General features: G+C 58.0%; 9 protein-coding genes and 1 non-coding gene across 10 annotated transcripts; 5 read left to right on the forward strand and 5 right to left on the reverse strand.

The window, feature by feature from the left end:
- Positions 1 to 1,075: 1,075 nt before the first annotated feature.
- Positions 1,076 to 2,445, reverse strand: TRAVEDRAFT_75288 (uncharacterized protein; the record flags this gene model as incomplete). Its single annotated transcript, XM_008046584.1, has 4 exons — positions 1,076 to 1,264; positions 1,320 to 1,561; positions 1,623 to 1,734; positions 1,795 to 2,445. The coding sequence occupies 4 exons, from the start codon at positions 2,443 to 2,445 to the stop codon at positions 1,229 to 1,231; spliced, it is 1,041 nt and encodes a 346-aa protein (XP_008044775.1). The 3' UTR covers positions 1,076 to 1,228.
- A 1,305-nt stretch (positions 2,446 to 3,750) lies between these two features.
- On the reverse strand, positions 3,751 to 5,049 carry TRAVEDRAFT_175319 (uncharacterized protein; the record flags this gene model as incomplete). The annotated part of the gene is made up of 4 exons (XM_008046585.1): positions 3,751 to 4,049; positions 4,102 to 4,340; positions 4,399 to 4,510; positions 4,567 to 5,049. The coding sequence occupies 4 exons, from the start codon at positions 5,047 to 5,049 to the stop codon at positions 4,014 to 4,016; spliced, it is 870 nt and encodes a 289-aa protein (XP_008044776.1). The 3' UTR covers positions 3,751 to 4,013.
- A 384-nt stretch (positions 5,050 to 5,433) lies between these two features.
- TRAVEDRAFT_53644 (uncharacterized protein) lies at positions 5,434 to 6,300 on the forward strand (the record flags this gene model as incomplete). The annotated part of the gene is made up of 3 exons (XM_008046586.1): positions 5,434 to 5,444; positions 5,854 to 5,929; positions 5,977 to 6,300. The coding sequence occupies 3 exons, from the start codon at positions 5,434 to 5,436 to the stop codon at positions 6,298 to 6,300; spliced, it is 411 nt and encodes a 136-aa protein (XP_008044777.1).
- A 552-nt stretch (positions 6,301 to 6,852) lies between these two features.
- On the reverse strand, positions 6,853 to 7,334 carry TRAVEDRAFT_53645 (uncharacterized protein; the record flags this gene model as incomplete). Its single annotated transcript, XM_008046587.1, has 3 exons — positions 6,853 to 6,902; positions 6,958 to 7,004; positions 7,069 to 7,334. The coding sequence occupies 3 exons, from the start codon at positions 7,332 to 7,334 to the stop codon at positions 6,853 to 6,855; spliced, it is 363 nt and encodes a 120-aa protein (XP_008044778.1).
- A 552-nt stretch (positions 7,335 to 7,886) lies between these two features.
- TRAVEDRAFT_t254 lies at positions 7,887 to 7,974 on the forward strand. The gene has a single exon. It is a non-coding gene; the product is annotated as a tRNA-Thr (tRNA).
- Positions 7,975 to 8,877: 903 nt separating this feature from the next.
- On the forward strand, positions 8,878 to 9,324 carry TRAVEDRAFT_24504 (fungal hydrophobin; the record flags this gene model as incomplete). Its single annotated transcript, XM_008046447.1, has 3 exons — positions 8,878 to 9,125; positions 9,184 to 9,221; positions 9,284 to 9,324. The coding sequence occupies 3 exons, from the start codon at positions 8,878 to 8,880 to the stop codon at positions 9,322 to 9,324; spliced, it is 327 nt and encodes a 108-aa protein (XP_008044638.1).
- Positions 9,325 to 10,637: 1,313 nt separating this feature from the next.
- TRAVEDRAFT_53647 (fungal hydrophobin) lies at positions 10,638 to 11,136 on the forward strand (the record flags this gene model as incomplete). The annotated part of the gene is made up of 3 exons (XM_008046588.1): positions 10,638 to 10,939; positions 10,994 to 11,031; positions 11,096 to 11,136. The coding sequence occupies 3 exons, from the start codon at positions 10,638 to 10,640 to the stop codon at positions 11,134 to 11,136; spliced, it is 381 nt and encodes a 126-aa protein (XP_008044779.1).
- Positions 11,137 to 12,456: 1,320 nt separating this feature from the next.
- Positions 12,457 to 13,152, forward strand: TRAVEDRAFT_24506 (hydrophobin-domain-containing protein; the record flags this gene model as incomplete). The annotated part of the gene is made up of 3 exons (XM_008046448.1): positions 12,457 to 12,956; positions 13,014 to 13,051; positions 13,112 to 13,152. 3 exons carry the CDS (start codon positions 12,457 to 12,459, stop codon positions 13,150 to 13,152), a joined length of 579 nt encoding a protein of 192 aa, XP_008044639.1.
- A 1,266-nt stretch (positions 13,153 to 14,418) lies between these two features.
- On the reverse strand, positions 14,419 to 15,419 carry TRAVEDRAFT_24507 (uncharacterized protein; the record flags this gene model as incomplete). Its single annotated transcript, XM_008046449.1, has 7 exons — positions 14,419 to 14,449; positions 14,550 to 14,574; positions 14,809 to 14,886; positions 14,951 to 15,033; positions 15,092 to 15,131; positions 15,239 to 15,291; positions 15,343 to 15,419. The coding sequence occupies 7 exons, from the start codon at positions 15,417 to 15,419 to the stop codon at positions 14,419 to 14,421; spliced, it is 387 nt and encodes a 128-aa protein (XP_008044640.1).
- A 1,033-nt stretch (positions 15,420 to 16,452) lies between these two features.
- Positions 16,453 to 17,413, reverse strand: TRAVEDRAFT_24508 (uncharacterized protein; the record flags this gene model as incomplete). The annotated part of the gene is made up of 5 exons (XM_008046450.1): positions 16,453 to 16,493; positions 16,553 to 16,634; positions 16,706 to 17,018; positions 17,091 to 17,152; positions 17,201 to 17,413. 5 exons carry the CDS (start codon positions 17,411 to 17,413, stop codon positions 16,453 to 16,455), a joined length of 711 nt encoding a protein of 236 aa, XP_008044641.1.
- Between the last annotated feature and the right edge of the window lie 1,942 nt (positions 17,414 to 19,355).

The following is a 19,355-nucleotide window of genomic DNA, read 5'->3' on the forward strand; positions in this document are numbered from 1 at the left end:
CCGTCGTGCACTCGCTCCTTAGCATAGGTGCGCGTGCCGGCGTCGCACAGCGCTTTGCGAGACCGTCGTCTGGGGGCGAAGAGAACGGGTGTACGTAGTGATATAATCCAATAACCAATTATTATCGTCAAATGTATCGGAGCATGGTCGGCGCAGCTGGAACTGATATACAGCGTGCATAACAGCTGCGAACAGTGTTGTGCACCAGTGAAAATATTGTGACCTACAATGAGTATCGGTGTTGAGAACACTGTCCCTGCACCGTCGGAAACACCTTGAAGAAATGTTGCGAAACTGTGCTCCACATCGGGAATGAGCGTGCAAAACACCTGTGAGAGGCGTAAAAATGTCTACTTGAGGTGTTTTGCACATTTATTCTCGACAGCGCACAAAAATGTCAAGAACACCTTTTTCAGTTGTTCTCTCCCTCCTGTTCCGAACACCTCTAACAAATGTAGATCCTTCCCACAGTGCGAAGCCTTCACTGGCGTAAACCAGTTCTTCAAGGTTGTCTGTAAACGCGATGGTCAGCAGTTGTTTTCACATTCAAGCGTTTTCAACACTATACCACCTACGGTATTACCTTAAACATATCGTTCCTGGAGTCAAACACAGTGTTGTCGACGTCGTGGTCGCGTCGAACGCGGCGGTAGCGGTAGCGCGGGCGCTAGAGCGTTTGACACGTACCACGTGGCCCGCGACGCGAGTTCTGCGCGACCAGGCGCGACTCCTCCGACCACGACGCCCGCCAGCGAGGTGAGCTCTTGTTCTTTTCGCACTGTTCCAGTGCCTTGTGGTCGCTGTTGGCAGCCCTCGTACGATGTATGTGAATCCGCGTCACGGCATGCGTCGAGTGCTTGACGATTCGAGAGGCAGTTAGTGTCCAAAGCACAGGCCGAGAGGAGCGTCCTGAGGCCATAGGCTATAGATACAGTGCATAGTCTCGGAAGACTAGTGGGTATCATTAGCTATGCGAATAACTGTAAGGTACTCTTCAGCACTCGACGTGTGATGCACGCCGTACAACAGAGTCAAGAAATACAGCGGCTCTGTCCTTGCTGAATGGTTAAAGGTGTGATAACACGAAACTCTACGACATGGACGTGAAGGGATGAAGCTTTGAAGGTCTGTAGTCCGAATAATGAACCGGTGGATGTAGACGGTAGGCATAAATCGTCTTTTGGCACGGCGGCGCGACCAACCTGAGGATTAAAAGAGAGCCGCGTCGCTAGAGGGAGCCCGAACTGGGGACGAATGTGAGCACCTACCGAACCCAAAGTCAGCATGTCAATTTACCAAACACAAGCTAAGATACGCACCACCTCCGCCGCAGGCCCGAACCGCGCGCGGAACAAATCAACGTTGCCCGTGAGCACGATCGCGTTCGCGTTCGCCACATACAGCAGGTGCGCGCCCTGTGCGAGCGTGCCGTCCGTGTTGATCCAGTTCATCGTGAGCGAGCTGTCGGCGCCGAGCGTCCAGAGCGCGGATTCGATGTCGCGCTCTGTGCCGGTTGCGGCGGTGAACCCGTTCGGAGCGTCCTGCGCGGGCCCAGGGGAGACTGTAAGGAGAATGGGGGTGAGAAGATGAGTAAAAGAGAGAATGGGAAGGGAAGAGCGTACCCTCGGAGGTGCCGCCGACGTAGACGTAGTTCGAGTTAGCGTCGCTGATGTTGTCATCTATGCTCCCGAAGCCGATGATACCGCCGAAGAACGTAAAGTTGCCCAACCCGTTCTGCCCCCGCACACACGCATCAGCGCAAACACACCGTACGACGCTCGAGAAGAAACATACAGTAGTCTGAACCTCGAACGGCCCTCCGTCGGTGTTACACTGGAGCAGCACAACATTAAGAGCGCTGCCGCCCTCGACGCCCCCGATCCCATACTCCCCAAACGCGTTCGCCATGCTCCCCACCTGCCCAAACGTCGCGCCCGCACCCGTGTCCACGTCCGTCACAGTCAGCGTCCCCGTCGGGTTGCTGCACGGCTTCGGCGACGTCCGCGGGGCGTGCGCGCCACGGGAGCGCTGGCGGCGCCGCGGGGCGAGCGGGGGGAGGCCGTTCGCGAGGCGCTGCGCGTTCGTGAGCGCGCGGGCGCGGGGCGCGATCTGGTCGGCTTGCACGAGCGTGCGTGTGGGTAGGTCGGTGGGGTTGATGTGCTCGTAGGCGGCCGGGGCAGGTGCGCGACGCGGGCGCTCGGGACGGGCGCGCGTGGGGCGGAGCGGGTCTGAGTCTGATGAGTCGGAGGGGTCGGAGGGGTTGACGTCGTCGCGAGGGCGGACTGGGGGGTAGGATCGAAGCCCGAGTGAGGGGAGCACCGGGAGCGAGGGGATGGGGATGGGGAGCTCAGGAAGCGAGTTCACTGGGGGATCCTGGATGGCGAGGACGCTGGGCGCGCCGAGGAGGGCGAGGAAGAGCCCGCTGGCGAGCGTGGGGAAGAGCATGGCGGTATGCGCGGTATTTGATGGAGTTGGTAACGAGTGTGGTGCTGGTGAGCGTGTGGATGCAGCTGCAGAGGCCGCGCAACGGGACGGGAGGCGAGACGGGAAGGGTCCTGGCAGAGGGGTGCGAGGGTGGGGGTGGTTCGACTCGCGCAGCGCGTCCTTGATATATCACCCGGACCCGATGCGGAGGCGGAAGGTAGCCCGTTCTGACGTCCCTGCCTGCCTCGGAGGCTGTAGAACCGAGCAGGAGATGGGTTCCGATGGGACGAGGCTATTGGAGTGCTGGATGTGGCAGGCTATCTGCCAGCGAAGGTGATGAGCGCTGCGCCGAAGGACAAGCTGGGTTTGATGGAGGAAGGGGTGCCTTGGGCTATAACCTCCTGTTCCGTGTCAGAGGTGTATCGGCCCTGTGTGTATGCCGCTGCCCACCTATGTTGAACCCGCCTTTTCGGCCTGAGCCACGTATGAGCGCAAGGTTGCGATGCATAGTTGGTGAGAGAGCAGATATGGCCACCACGCCGCCGGAAGCGTGCAACCCAAGCCATCCTCTTTCCCCTTTCCCTGAGAAAATACACGCGTTCGGCTTCCAAGCGAGTAACCGCGCAAAGCCACCGGGCGGCACTAGGACGCCCGCTCGAAGGAGCACTCGCCCTTCTTCGTTGCGTCCAGCGCCGAGCGCCCTCCGATCCGCTCGAAAATTGTTGCGTACCATTTACGTTCTGCCGGGGCCTGGCGTTGCTCGAGAATGGCTGTCGGGGTGCTGTCTATGGTAGCGATGTCGGGGGAACTCCTGCCAACAGCTGCGTCGGCAAAGTTGAAGACCGCGGCTCGGAGGCCCCACCAAGATCTGTAGACCGGCTGCTGGGTGATTGAGCACTTTTCAGAATACTAATCCTAGTTGAGCTTTCTGGATATCATACTATCCATGTTAATATGGACATCTCGTTCCTGTCAGGACCTAGAAGCGAGTGCCACGCCGGCATGTGAGCGCACGACTTATTTCGAACGATGTTATATCATGAAGACCTGCCTTCTACGTTAGCTATATCCCCGTCTAGAAGAGCGAATACTCACTGGCTAACATACGAGATGATCACTCCTTGAAAGTTGGTAGTAATGGTACGAGTCAAGAGGCGCATGGCCGCGCTGACGCTGCGGCGGCGTCATGGAGTAAGCGCTCGCAAGATCGGATCGGTACGAGACGCGACTCCGCGTAGCCCGACCTCGCAACATACCCCGCGACGGTATACCTTCAACTTGTCGCCATACTCCTCGGCCAAATGCGAGAAATAACCCCATATTCGCGCGCTCAACAAGTGTATTGCGCACCACGTTACACCCTACAACAGTTCCTCGTCTTTCAACGTCGTTCTCAAATATCACCCTTCGCGAGGGGTGTCCAGTACTGTAAATGTAGGTTATATGCTATGTATCAGTAGTTCTATAACTCTACGCGTGTCTTCTGTATAACCTATAGATTTAAAACCGTGAGCTACCTAGTGATCCGAAATATAAATGTCGTTTTCGGGTATTTCTAGGGCTCGGCGTGGATCGACCAGGTGGGGTCTTCACGGGGCAGCGGCGGCGTCGACGAACGTGAACGTCTGTAAAGCGCGTCAGAGGAGTCCATAGAAATAGCTCGTGGGGTCTACTCACCACTGCGGTCGCAGGGCCGAAGGTGGCCACGAACGCGGAGAGGTCGCCGGTGTACGTGAACGCAGCCGAGGACGCGACGTAAACGAGCGTGCCCGCGGCGGCGGAGCCGTCCGTGTTCACCCAGTTGAACGCGAGCGCGTCGGCGCCGCTGAGCGTCCAGACGGCGGACTCGATGTCCTTGGGGGTGCCCGATGCGGCGCTGAATGCGTTCGGCGCGCTCTGAGCGGGGCCGTGCGCGACTACAAGGAAGGAAATTTGGTTAGTGGGCGTGTAGGGTGACGGTTGCTGGGAGCGTACCCTGGGAAGTGCCCGCGATGTAGACGTAGTTGTAGGAGCCGGCGCTGAGGTTGTCGTCGGTGTTCGCGAAGCCGACGACACCACCGAGGTACGGGTAGGCGGAGACGCCGTTCTAAGGGACCGCCACCTCAGCATATATTTCACAACATGATAGAAAAATGGGCGTACAAGGGTCTCGATGTCGAAGGGCGAGTCGTTCGAGTCGCAGCGGCGGAGCACGACGGAGAGCGCGGCGGCCGCGTCGGTTGCCAAGCTGTACTCGCCGAACGCGTTCGCGCTGGCCGAAACATATCCAAGGACGGCGCCGTTGGTATCCGCGACGCGGATAGTTCCAGTCGCCTGGCTCAGCGCGCAGGGCGTGGCGGACTGGCGCGGAGCCAGCGCACGGCGGCGCGTGTTGAACGCAGGGCTACGTGGGGGGAGCCCACGCGCGAGGCGTTGGCCGTTGGTCAGCCCGCGCGCGTCGACGGGGTTGTGCGCGAGGGCGCGGGCGGCGACGCCGGTCGGGTTGAAGACCGAGGCGGCGTCCTCGACCGGGGCGAAGCGGCGGACGCGCGTCGGGGCGACGGGGACGGGGCTCGGGGTGCCCGCAGCGAGGGCGGCCGGGGCGGCGAGGAGGGCGACGAGGAGGAGGCGGGGGAGGGAGAACATGGCGGGATAGGCTGTGTGTGTTAAAGAACGTGGGGCTTGCTAGCTTGTGTGTGTGGCCGGTGGGAGGCGGGGGACCGAGGAGAGGACGGTGGTGGTCGAGTTCCAAGGGATGGCGGACGGGTGCGCGGCGGGGCGCGCAGATATAGGTTGGAGGCAGCGGGCCCGAACGGACGGTGTAAAAATGAAGTGGTGTTGATTGAGGCGGACAGCTGCGGAGACGATCCAATCATCGTCCGCGTACCCCAGATCCCAATTAGTGGCTGTCCGATCCCAGCTCCGCGGCGTCCTCCCCAGCCTCCCCCTTCTTCCAACCTTTCCTCCCTCTTGTCTGTCTGTCATGTAGTCCTTGCATACCTCTTACGAGCTACAGCGCGTCCTCTGGACATGGTGCTCTGGTGTGTGCGGTACGCAGGCTACACCCGACTAGCAGGACCTAGAAACGAGGGTTGCGACTGCGGGATGTCACCACTGTTTGGCGCTTAACCGTCAGTTTACCCTTGGCTATCGTCTTCCCGTCTCGCAATCGCGAAAGACCTAGGTCTAGACCAGCCGCCAAAGAGGGTAAGAACGCGCCTCTAACTGCTCACTTACTCGACGCACCGGGCTATCGAGTGTCCGTCGCTTTCACGTAAGTTGGTCGCGAGCGAGCTCAGGCTGCCAGCGGGCTGACGGTACCGGTCAGCCCGCAATGACAGAGATTCAGAGTAAGACCTCCTGCTCTGCATGTTGCGTCTCAGTTAGCCATAATTCACGGAAACTTGAACAAGAAAATGCTCACCATCTATACTACTTACTGCCAAACAGCGCTAGCGTGGACGAACTCCAAGTCGCGATCGACACGACTGCTGTGTTGGCGCCAACACTGCCAAGTTCTGGGGCCGTACGCATCTGCGTCACCCTGCCTTTCGCCGCTTAACTCACACGAAGTCTTACCCGCTCAAACGCCTCGGCGGACGCCCCACGCTCACGGCTCGATTCATCCGGTGTATCACAAACCACGCCCCAACTGGATGGTATCGCGACCGCTTCCGCCCTAGAGCAAACGAGCCCACCATGTGCACCCTCCACGACGGCCCGCCGGCATATCACACGCGCGAACACGTCCTCTTCCACTGCAACCACTACGTTCGGAAATACAGGCACTCCAGCATCGAAGACCTTCTCGGGTCCCTGGACCCGTTCTACGACATCCAGTGCTTCCTTACCGACAACCCGACCGCCTTCTCGTTCGACGACGCCCCAGACGGCTGAGCGCCACATCGCGCCCGCCGCCCCATCGTGCCACCCTCCTCTTCCCCCGTTTCTTCCTCCTCCGCGACTATGCCCATGCCCATGCCCCAACCCCATATGCCCCCAAGTCACACACATTATAATCACCCTCACGAGCTAAAATTTCCACTACGATATGAGCGGCAGCGCCGCAGTAGACTCGAGATATGTTCGCGGGGACCATCAGAAAACCCCGTTTTAATCGTAGCGTAGACGGCTGTATAAGCACTACATGTAAAATGATAACTTGGATACCAAAAAAAAAAAAAAAAGACACGACTGCTGTGCCAGCGCGGCGCCGGGCGTCTGCACCTTTGATTGGCGACGCTACGTACCTTCTACGTTTTTACCACGCAACCGCATCTCACTCCAGCTCTTTTGCAGACAACGTCCATCAAGACGCGTGTGTTGGCTCTCGACATATCTTGATATACCATAAAACAACGCATACATGGACACTAATCCTCGATACAGACATGATCCTGATACTTTTCTAACCGCCATTGCGCCGCGCCTCTGCCGGCATACCCGACCCTACAACAGCTGCCCTACAATCGGCAGACAGCCCAGCGACAAGATCCCCACTATGATATAACCCGTCAGCACACGCCCACACGCCCGAATGCACAAACCACTCACACAGAGCCGGCTCCCCGGCACAACACACCGGCGCATCGTGCGCCGCACTGCAAAACCCCACATCTGTCAGTCTCCTCCCCCTTCACGCGATGACAACCCATAGACACTCACCAGCTCGCGCTAGAACCCGCGTCCGTGCACGCGATGCCGACGAGCGACGACACGTCCCCGACGGCCGCGCCCAGCGCGCCGAGCAGCGCGGCGCCCGCGGTGCTGTTCGCGGGCATGAGCGCGGAGCAGCACTGCGGCGTGCTCTCTGCGGCTGCGCAGGGGCCCGCGGAACCGTTCCCGACGCTGGGGGAGGGCGTCGGGGTGGCGACGGCAAGGATTGCGAGGAAGAGTGCCGTGAGGGCGGAGAGGTGCGTAGTGGAGAGCATGGTGCGGTTGCGAGGATGGGCAATCTCTGGATATGCGGTGGTGGTGCTGTATGGACGGTGGAGTGCCACTGGGTCGTCGGTCCCGGTACTTTTGAGCGGTGGACGAAAGGTTCGGGGGTGCGTTCCAGAGTGCTCGTCCTCGCGCACTGATGTCACAGATTTTCCAGCTTCATGTGCCTGGGAGGACGTGCACGAACGGGAGGTGCGGCAGCAACAGCTCTCTCCCGCGCGGGAATGAACGCGCGCATCCAGGTTTCGCAGCCTCAACCGTGTCCGAGGACCAAGGCTCCGGGGCGGTGGACGCGGAAGACGAAGTCATACATGTCAGATAGCCTCCGGCGCCCCGTCCGAGGCCCTGCAGGTGCTGTCGCAGGGGGTGGATACTTCGAGGGTTCGCGGGTTCGTGGGTTCGCAGATTCGACCTCGCTCTAAAGCCTCCCCCGGTGGTCGGCAATCCGCTCCTTACCTCGGTGCCAGTGTGCCCGGGCAGGTGGGACCAGTACGAGCCGCAGCGGTCCGCGCTGGCACAGAGTGGGTGAGGCGAGGGGTATATCCCGTTTAGCTCAGCTGGTAGAGCGCGTCACTAGTACGATCACATCGTGTAATGACGAGGTCAGTCGTTCAAGTCGGCTAATGGGAAGTCAACAAATAGATGAGAGCGTTTTACTCCAGGAGACGAGTTTTTTTACTACGCACAAAGCGCATGTGTGTACGTTGCTATGAGCTATATTTCGACCACGGCTTCAGGCCCAGTACTTCAGCTCCTGTCGTCGGGCCTGTATACCTATCATCACGACTTGGAATATCGCTGCGCCGCTCCGACACCACGAGTCGGGCTTTAGCCCCTGCATTGGCGATCCCCCGCGGCATTCTCTGGAGGAAACCGGACTCGAGCGCATGTCGCCGACATGAGAACATGCATATCGTGCATGCATTATTCCCATGGACACACCGCCTGCGCATTCACGCACTGATGTGTTCTTGCACTCTTCCGCTGTCGAAGGCCTGCGTGCGGCGGTAGAGCGTCTCGGGGTCATTGGCGGCTCAAAATACGTCCGGCGCGAGGTGACTGAAGGCCTGCGCGGCCTTCAATGACGTACCCCATTCATGAAGGAGGCTCAGATGATCGTCCGAGATGAAGGAGATGGGCGGATGCCTGCTGCTCACACAATTATCCGCGTGAGTCGTACTTCGCACTGCGCTCGGAAGGTGGCTGCAGAGGCGGGATGCGTCTATAGGGCCCGCACCGCGGGGACCGCGCAGTCATTGAACTTCGGGTTTCAGGACATGTTGATTGTGGAGCGGGAACAGGGACGGCGGGCTTCGCGCAATGTGGATGTCGTCAAGGCCGAGTAGAGGTCGCGCGCGCGCTGGCGTCACCGACGTGCACAGAGTCCGAGACTGTAGAGGGTGAAGGAAACGGTGAGCTCACAGCAGCGCGCGAGGTATAAGAAGGGCGCGCACCCGCCCGCCCCATCCTCAGCATCAGCCGATCGCCCCAAGCAGCCTTACCAGCTTCAGCCTCATCTCTCTCGAAACCAACATGTTCGCCAAGCTCACCTCTGCCTTCGCCGCGTTCGCAATCCTTGCCGTCGCCACCGCGACTCCGCAGGCCGCGGGCTCGTGCTCGACCGGCACGCTCCAGTGCTGCAACTCTGTCGAGGCCGCGGGCAGCGCGGCTGTCGCGCCGATCCTCGCGGCGCTCGGCGTCGTCGTTCAGGACCTGAACATCCCCGTCGGCCTGTCCTGCTCGGGCGTCAACGGCGTCGGCGTCGGCGGCTCGGACAGTTGGTAAGTCGCCTTGAATGCTTTGTGAGGAAGATTGAGCAGGGCTGACGAACGGTCATAGCTCCACCAACGCTGTGTGCTGCGACGAGAACAACTTCGGTAAGTCACATAGAAGGGATTTTAGGTGATCGAATACTCGTTTCATCAACGCTTGGCTGTAGGCGGTCTCCTCGCCATCGGGTGCCTTCCTGCCAGCCTCTAAGCGCGTTCGTGACGAACGTCGCTCCAGAATAACACATCGATTCGCTCTTGCCGTCGGAGGAGGAAGTGGGGGTGTAGGCGAAGGGGGAGGGTGGAGTGTCGCGCCGAGTAGAACAGACCGTGCCTGAATGATTGTGAATGTGTATCGTCGTATGCCAACGTGTGAACTCGTACCCAATGATCGGCAGTGAGGAGTGAGAAGAGCCGCGAGCGCTGGGTGAGGCTTCAACAATATTACACCAAAGGACTTGGGCGCCTCGAGAGGTTCTAACTTCTTGCAACCCGAATCCGCGGACTGCTAAGCACAACATTGCAGGGGTGGTAGTTTGGAAGCCCACCCTACAGTAGGGTGCCGTATCCAGTAGCGTCATTTTGTATTCGGTACCCGATGGACAAATGCACGCACCGAGTGAATGCGCAAAATGAACCTCACATTCCTCCAAGCACCGACTTGCGGGTTATACCGTGAACGTGTTAGAGTCCGAAGGGCGGGTAATACCATTGAAGGGCAATCGTCCTGGCCGCGCTGATCGAAGACGCCTTGCCACGGGCATGCTTCGCGGGGAATGGCACCGAAACGCGACGGTTTGGATCACCTCTTCAGTCGTGCACGTCGCCGCTTTGCTTCTTAAGGAGAAAGTTAGCGGTCGCGACGTCGTGGCGCAAGTACGACATGATATGTCCGACGCACCGCTGCGTAATCGAAGTCGGATGGTTCCTGACAATGGAGACAGTTTACCTGCATGTGCACATTCACAATGCGCATGGATCGCATGACTTCACGGCCTGGACGCTCCGTCACCGCGGACTCCCGCCACGGACGCGAGGGGCCGTCGAACCTGCGGCCGAAAATATCTCGGATGAGCGGTGATTGAGGGCGTGCACGAGGCGGGGCTGTCATGACGTACCAATTCATCTTGGAGGCTCCGTTCGCCCGAGACGAGAGATGCGCACGGGGAACTCGCTAACGCTGCCCATTGTGGTACTGCACGGGAGAAGCCGCACAGGAGAAGGGCGACCGTGCGTAACGTTGCGGACCGCCGTCGCCTCACCCCATAGATATTGTTTGGAGCACTGAGGAGCGAGTTCAGGAACAGCGTCGCAAGTGGCTACATGTCATCAGCGCTATGTTCGGAGAGAAGTCGAGCACTGGCGTCACCAAAGCCGCCCCACATCCTGCAAAGTACGAAGAAACATATGCGAGCAGCCGGCGGGCCATGTATAAGAACGCTCACGCTCACCGTCTCCATCCTCACCAACCGCCGCCTAGAAACAGCTCGATTAGCCTTCCAATCCCTCGCAACTGAAATCACCATGTTCGCCAAGCTCACCTCTACCGTCGTCTCATTCGCAATCCTTGCCGTCGCCACCGCGGCCCCGAACAACACGCCCACGGCCCCCGCTGCCCCCGCGCCCTCCGCTCCCGCCGGCGGCGCTGGCGCTGGCTCGTGCAGCACCGGCGCACTCCAGTGCTGCCAGTCCGTCGAGTCGGGCAGCAGCGCAGCTGTAGCGCCCATCCTCGCCGCGCTCGGCGTCGTCCTCCAAGACGTGAACATCCCGGTCGGCCTGTCTTGCTCCGACATCACGGGTGTCGGCGTCGGCGGCGGCAACAGCTGGTGAGCTTCTGCTCCACATCTGCGAGTTGATATGAGCTAATCATCGATTTGTAGCTCTGCCAACACCGTCTGCTGCGACGACAACAGCTTCGGTAAGAGAACGACAAGGAATACGCGCACATCTGGCATCGGATTTGCTCACATCCGGGGTCTTAGGTGGACTGCTCTCCGTCGGCTGCCTACCGGCCTCCCTCTGAGCAAGCGAGCGCGGCGAGGACGGCCGATGAATTCGAACGCGCGTCCTCGAGAACGCGGCAGGAGCAGGCATGGATGTAGGAAGGCGGAGATAGTGCCGAGCCGAGTAGTACAGTTATCCAGCGCCCTTGATTGCTTGTGAATGTGTACGACAATATGCGATTGTGTGACTCTTGATGCTGCGATATTGATGTGGAGCGAGCAAAGCACCCGCAGGAGCGCCGCTGAGCCCGATGGAGAAGTCGCGAGGCCGACGAGCGCTGATGTGCCATTGGATGTGGAGATAGATGGGCAGCGGGAGCGGTACTGCACCCTTACGCGTTATGAGCGGCTGCTGTACGAGCGTCAGAATGGGACCGACGAAAGAAGGGCGGCTTGAGAGCTGTTGTATATGTTGAAACACGATCGCAGTCAAACGAACGTCAGAAGGGCACATGTCATGTATGCATTTGCAGCGTACCATGTATTGTTGTGGTCGGTAAGGAGACTTACAGTGAGGAGTCGGTACCCACGATTGGGCTGCCGCACGGTGCATAACGGGCTCAACCACGCCTGGCAGCGTGTCCATTTCATGTGCGCTGGAAAGCGCAGCTTGAAACGTGATAAACAAGCGAAATACCTGCGCGAGCGCTGGAAGATTGGCTGTGGTCCACACTAGAAGGTCAGTCGACGAATGCACCTTGAGGACGTGCACGCGGGAAGTCAGCACATGCGCAGATGATATTCCCATGACACCGAGCACCGTGGCCTGCACGTTACTCACCGGTGTGCTTCGAATTCTGCCGGTGAGGAGTGCGGCCGAAGTGCGCCCCCGAGAATATAATCGTCCTGCACATGTTGCGGCGGTTGAGCGCGCAAGGTGTTGCAACACACGATGACGTACTTTGCTGATATTTGGGGTGAGCAGTAGAGATTCACGACGCCAAAATTGGTACATAGTTTGGGCTTCTTCCTACGACGCTGAGGCTGACAGTAAGCCTGTCAGTGATTCGTTCGAGTAGAGTAGAGTGACTGCTTGATGAAAGCATCCGTACGGTGCGCATGTTCGGCAACGGAGAGGTGTGACGCCCCGTTCGGAAGACCATTTGAGAGTGGAGCGAAGGTAGAGAGCAACGGTCTTCGTGAACAGCTGGAGAATGTCAACGCGAATGTTTGCGGCGGCTGAAGGCATGAGGTATTGGAGCCGGTACATCCTGAACCGCGAACCGGTCAAGATATCTCGCAACTTGAACACCTGGTGTGTCTGTGCGCGGTATAAGAAGGCCGGCTTCTGGGAGGTCGACAACCCCAAGCCAACCAGCCGCAGCGTAAGCTTCAGTATCATGCTCGCGATCAAGATATTCTCCAAGCTCACCTCCGGCTTCGCCGTGCTCGCCATCCTTGCCGCCGCCACCCTCGCAGCGCCCGGCAACACTTCTACCTCTGAGCCCGACGCGCCGTCTTCTTCGTCTGTGCCCGCGCCATCCACCTCAGCTATCCCTTCAACCACACCCGCATCTTCCACCCCGGCCGCGCCCTCCACCACTTCTGCGCCGGCTACTCCTACTGAACCATCTACTACGTCCGCACCCGCCACCCCTACCGCGCCGTCTACCACAGCTGCGACGCCCTCTCCCCCTGCGACTCCCTCCGCGCCCGCTGGGGGAGCGGGGACGTGCTCGACCGGGGCGCTGCAGTGCTGCGAGTCTGTGCTGTCCGCGAACAGCACCGCGATCTCGCCGATCCTCGGCATCCTTGGCGTCGTCCTCCAGGACCTGGACCTCCCCATCGGGCTGTCGTGCTCCGGCGTCACGGGCGTCGGCGTCGGCAGCTCTGACGCTTGGTAGGTCGCTGCGAGCGGTTTGTGAGGGAAAGGAGTGTGCTGACGAATGTCTTGCAGCTCGACCAACGCGGTGTGTTGCCAGAACAACGACTTCGGTGAGTGCGATGGTCAGGGCGCGGGTGCGGTTCTCGTGCTGACGCTCCTGCTATACACAGGCGGCGTCATCGCTATCGGGTGCCTTCCCGTCAGCCTCTGAAGACACAGGGACCGTTGCGGCGCGAGTCGAGCTTCGGGTTTGGAGCAACAAGAGGATGGCGGACCGAGAGCGAGAGAGGAAGAGCGTGAAGCGCTTCGGAGACAGTGGCAGATCCAATCGCATGCTTGTGGATGTGTACGCGCATATGTGACTATGAACGTGTGCTTGATGATCGGCTAGCGCACCGCAGATGACACGAAGCAGGGAACTCTGCGTGTCATGAATCCACGATAAGCTGTATCCGGCTTGGGCGCGGCGCCAATGCTTGATAAGGGTCCAATCGGCCGCTGTTGGGACACACTGCACCCATGACAGCTTCCATTGCCTCCGTACTGGCGATACAAGGCGCGCGGGGCGCAGCCTAGTTGAGCGGAACGAAGGCCCATCACGAGTGGTCTCGTTGGAGGCGCCGTGGGCGGGAATCAACCGTATCTTTGCGTCTGAAAGTGTGTCAGGCATTGAGATCGGTACCAGGTCAAGACGCTGTGCAGAAAATCGCATGAGCTTGATCTACAGGCGCGCTCTTTTAGCGTCTACAAGAGAAGATTAACTGTCGAATGCCCGTTGTGAAAAGACGTACTCATTCAAGGCCGAGATCAGAGATACTAGCGGGATATTTGCGCCATCCTGTCTACCGTCTCTTCCAAGAGTCGTCATAGAGTTATAGGTGGATCAGCATCGCAGTCCTGAGTCCACGTAGATGCCAGCGCAGTGTCCACGGGTAACAATGTAGCCCTCGCGCGGTACCAGCCTCAGGTGTGGTACCTAGAGAGATTACGCGAATATGTACCTAGAACTTCGTCCGACTACGGTTCAGCTTTCCGCTTGGCAAAGGATATACGAAGGATAGTCACTCACCTCTCCCGACGTACGTTGACGCTTCTCCAGCTTAGTCGCCGCACAGGTCTGCTAGGTAGACAATAATAATTATCATCCCCATAGCAGTTTGCTATGTTTGTTTCCGCCGATGACGGACAGGTAGACAGTACTGGCGGAGAAGTCGACTCCCTTGAACGGATCCGAGGTGACTCTGAGGGAGCGCGAGAGAAAGAGAGGATCATTGTGAGCGCTCGACGCGTGTCTCCTCCGGACTTTGCCGATCGCATCAAAGTCCGACTGCCAAGACGGTCGTGCTTGTTTCGTCCTCTTCCTCGTGGTCGACGTTATAACCACATATCAGTGTCTTCTCGTGCAGTAGATTTATTTGATTTCAACGGGATGTATGTCCCTTTTTGTACGATCTTCAGAATCCGGCGGTAGACGACTCTAATTGTTGAGGACGGGCTCAAAGTTAACACTGGACACAAGTTGCTCGTCCTACGTTGCTAGACGTTCTAGCAGTAACTAAAACCTCTTACGGGAATTTCCTGCAGCACGCTCGAAACTCGTGAACGTACGAAGCCATGGTGTAGTACTTATTGTCTACTTGCGCCGTTCACGAAGGACGGGTGAACAAAACATATTAAGCGAGTACATAACACGATGCACGGTAGGCCGTCCTACATCCGAGCCTGGGACGGTCGGAAGACGAAGAATTCAACCCTCAACTCCGGAGCTTCCGCCTCGCTCACAGGCAGGAGCTGTCAGCTATTCGCGCATAGCCAACGCCGTGATCAGTACGAGTTTCATCAGCGCAGAGAGAGGAACAAGACATACAGCTGGGCTGGACGACGAAATCGGCGGAGCGTCCGGTCTGGCCCGTCGCGTCGGTCACGGAGAAGAACACGGTGGTACCTGTTGCAGAAATCAATGAGTATTGTATGTGCTAAAGACGATTGAGACGGGAACTATGACTTACCGGAAGGAACGTTGGTGTGCCAGGTGCCGGCGTTGTCGCCCGGTCCCGGAGTCATGCCCTCAGTGACTCCATCGAAGTTCATGCTAGAAAAGAAACACTGTCAGACAATTCGGAGACTGCTCCCGTAGCAGAAATACTCACCGCTGAGGGATAAACGGCGAGTGCAGACGGTGTACGTCAGCTAGTGAGCAATACCAGGAAGAACATCTGTGCGCACCAAGGTGAAGGGAGCTGGACAGCAGGGTTAGTCGCCTATCGTGATCCTCAAACGGGGTGCTCGCGACTTACCAGTGCCGCCGGTCCACGTCCCGACGGTATCGCCGCACTGGGGAGCGGAGGTCCTGAAATGGGATCAGAGTTCATCGACGTCCCGCTGCCTGCGCTGTGCTTACGGGGTGTTGACGACGAGAGGGTCGGCGGCGAGCACTGAGGCGACCATGGCGAGGACGAAGGAGAGGGAGAAGCGCATCCTGTCTGAGTCTGAGAGATGTCGAGTAGTTCTAAGAAGAGATGAGTGCGGATGGTCTCTGTGCAGAGCTCGAGACTTAGCCTTTATACCATGTGCGCCCTCAGAGCCTTCGCGCTGGTATGGCCCCGGCAACCCGGTTACTTAGGCGTACCCCGAATGACAAACCGGTTGGTGGAGTGCGGTGCGGACATCATACCCCGAAACGACACAGCGTGTCGATCGCGTACACACCGAATCAAAGTAATGCGGTGCTGAGACGGCGGTGTGTGAGCTCGTTGTGGGACAACTTGAGGTTCTCCATGAGAAAGCGGGCATATGCGGTTAGAGCTGCATGCATACAATTGCTTCACGTACCGCTCTGAAAGACCGAACACCTCGAAGTAAGATGTATCGTTGGGCGTCAAGGCGGTCTCTGTGCCTCTCTTGGCTCTGTGAAACAGCAAACCAAAATTGAGGGGATATCATCGCCAGTAGAAAAGACTATGAGCAGGAGGACAAGAGACTCACAAAAGGACACGGAGGGACAACGCCGCGAGACCGTCGCCGATCCCAGAACCCATCAACAATGCGCTGCCGCACATCAAATCTCCGGAGGTTATTACTACGTTATGAGTCGTACATGCGTCGCTACGCATCGTCGCACCAACGAGGTGTGGCATGCGTGTATGTCCTCTAAGGCAATAGCACACGGGTCAGCATAGGAAGGGTGCCAAATGGAGTGCGTGCTCGGCGTACCAGATAAAATCGAGTCTTGAGAGGTCGCAGGTGATAACAAAGCGTGGGAGCCAAAGGCAAAGCAGTTATCCTATGTGCTGTAGAGGAATGCAGACTCAAACGCAAGTCACCTGTACAACGCACAATCCCACACATGGTTAACATACGGTCTCGTTCGAAGACGGCATTGACCGTCCGGCATCGCAGTGATACGACACATCATATACAGAGTATTCAATCAGCAAAAGAGGGGACGTCGAAGCACACCGCGGTATAGACAATGCCACTTGAAATGATAACCACGGATGCTCAGTCGGAGTCAGGTCGGGTTGAACCCGGATAGATCGCGAGGGTCCGTGCCTAGGTTACCGCATATGAGTTGTGCCAACGTAGAAAACCCGGAGCGGCGGAATACGCACCGCATGCGCTCTCATACACATCGAATTCGACGCTATTGGCGATGGGCGTAAGCTGCGTCATGTTTGCCTTTGTCGGGTAGAACTGGAAACCACGCGGTATGATGAGTTTTCCGAACATGGGTGGAGGTCATTTAAAAACTTCGAGATACGCACGGAGACCATGTTGGTGATCCACGGATTACGGAACGCCGCCTCGATATTGCCGGTCTGCGACCGCTGCGCAGTTACAGCAACAAGCACTGCCTGCTTTCCGGGCGGAAGCAAGTACTTGGTCGAGTTCTTCACTGCGATCTTCAACACGCTGCCCTCCGCGAGGCCCCCTGACAACGATATGTTTTGTGGGAAGCTGAAAGCAGTGCTCGCGTTAGACCCGGCCGATTGCGCGTTCGCGTTTATAGTGGTAGTCTGCTCGACGACGGCCTCTCCGCCCACTGTCATGGTGATAGAGCTCGTACCATCGCCACAGCTAAAGAGAATGTATGATTATGCAGGTCGCTGAGTGGATCACACGGACGGAAGGCAGACAGTGAGGACGTACTTGAGCTGCGGATTGCCGAGGATGGTGAATGTATGACTGTTAGGGTTATCGATACGATTGACCTGCACGAGATTGAAGACATGTGTTAATGAGGTACCCAAATGACTTACGAGAGTGCAGTAATCTGCACGTCGAAGATGGGGGGACCCGGGAGCGCCAGGGCAACTATTGATAATGTCCTGGTCGGCGGGTCCCGCCAAGAGGTGGACGTTGAAGTCCCGAGCACGAAGGTTGCTGCTGGGTTCCTTCCGATGTGGATTGGAAAGAGCGAGAGCCAAAGCGACTTCAAGGATAAGAATAGCCAGAGGAAGGATTAGGAACATGACAGAGCAGCAGTGTACCACAGAACTTTATGGACGCTGAGGTATGTCCGGAGTAGAGTTGTCAGGAAAGGACCGGCTTTAAGTACCCCGAGTGCCACGCGCAGCTGCAGCAGTGCCATACACATCGTGTGCATCACCGCAGGGAGTACATGAGGATACAGGCGGTAAGATAGACGTGCTCGACAGATGACATCTCACAATGGCTGGAATCTTACAGCGGCATCGTTGGTACGACAGGACGCTTGTGGCGTGTCGCATATTATCCTGATAGTTGGTGGCGCTGATAGGCTGAAATCAGATATTGCGGTGTGTTAGAAAGAGGCAAACAGAATACGCAAACTTACCGCGCTCCTAGTATGACAGAAAATTAAAGCCGCTAGTGCTGGTAACGCTGATGCTCTTTGGACGCTGCTTGTCAGGCTATTGTCTCCTTTCACGATGGCATATGTAATACTTGCCATTACGGGCAAAAGCATCCAGTTGACATAGCGTAATTGTCCTTGCAAGGCCAACCTAGGACTGCCGACGTGGATGAGGACGACGAAAGCGAGTACACTGAGGCCCGAATCGCCCGAGCGCCCGATGTACGTGCGCCGGACTTTGCCGAAGAACCTAACCGCCCAAATAATTAGTTCGGACTCGTCACTCCCTCTTGCACTCTCTTGCCATCGACTGTTCGAAGCCCGGCGTGCAAAGATCGCATGCATATCAGGTCATATCACACTATTAAGGAATAATGATGTAGCGCACCTGCGGTGCAACATCAACGGCCACAGGTCAGTCATGTCAGCGTAACGACCTCAGTACCGCTGAAGCAGCGCTGGCAGAAACCGGACATCATATAGTGAGCGGATCTGTCACTACCCGCATCGCGCACGACTACACCGCTTGTCTAGAACCAAACAGATCAGTCACAGGTTGACGATGCCCCGGGATGGCCTCTCATCGTCGTACTTGTTAACAGGATCCGATTACTCTATTCCGCAGGTATGCGAACAAGTTCACTGGGTACACCGATATCGCGATAGGTACGTCTCCGCGGTCTCCTCTGTTACCCGGAATGCGTTTGCGGTACGCGCAAGCTGCCACTGCGCAGGGCAGTCCCACAGATTCATGGGCTCCGCCATTGCCCAGGCACTGCGTGGCCTGGACTCGCCGTGGAAACTCGTGCAGCCGAAGGCGGTTTGGAGTTGCAGCTGTGTAGGTTGTCATTTTCCGTTGGGAGTGCGGATCGCTCTCGACGCCCGTCGACATGTATACCACGTCCGGCAGCGAGCTAGACATCCACAGACTTGCAACGCTGCCGCGAGCTCGCTGAGCTCCGCGATCGAGAGCGTCCGATGACACAACGCACCTACAGGTCTCTCACAGTCAAGCAAGGCGGCGAGGCAAGCTTGCGTCCAGTCTTTCAGGCACAGCAAGCTGCATCATGGGGTGTAGCCCGGCTCTTTCAAGAATATCCTGGTGACGTTCCGCAGCGTGGTCGCAGCCCCCCCAACGCACCTGGACCTGGAAACAGTGAACTTAGCAAACACGCGACTCACGGACAACTTCACGCACGAGAACTGCATTCTCATGACTTCGCAGTCCATGTCGCACGCAGCCCGCATTCTTCCGATGGAGCTGCGGTGGTAGTGCGTCTCCGGGTCTGGGACGGCGAATCCTGAGGACGAGCGGCGGCGCTAGAGAGCGCATGGGAAGAAGCATGGACTGGAGCTGAGCGACACACTCGGATGGAGGTCTAGAACGGCAAGCGAGTAGACGGCGATCCTGCGAGCCGTCATGAAGCTTATTTGGCTTACGGTTCGTGGATGATCGTTGAGAGAGCGGAAAGTGAGCGGTGCGAAGACGTACATAAGTGCGAAATGGGGTCGGGCCGTACATGGGATTGTATGGCGACACGGGTACCTGTGACGCACCGCGCTTCCTGCCACGCTGGATG

Source organism: Trametes versicolor (genome assembly GCF_000271585.1).
Source record: "Trametes versicolor FP-101664 SS1 unplaced genomic scaffold TRAVEscaffold_14, whole genome shotgun sequence".
Lineage (NCBI taxonomy): Eukaryota > Fungi > Basidiomycota > Agaricomycetes > Polyporales > Polyporaceae > Trametes > Trametes versicolor.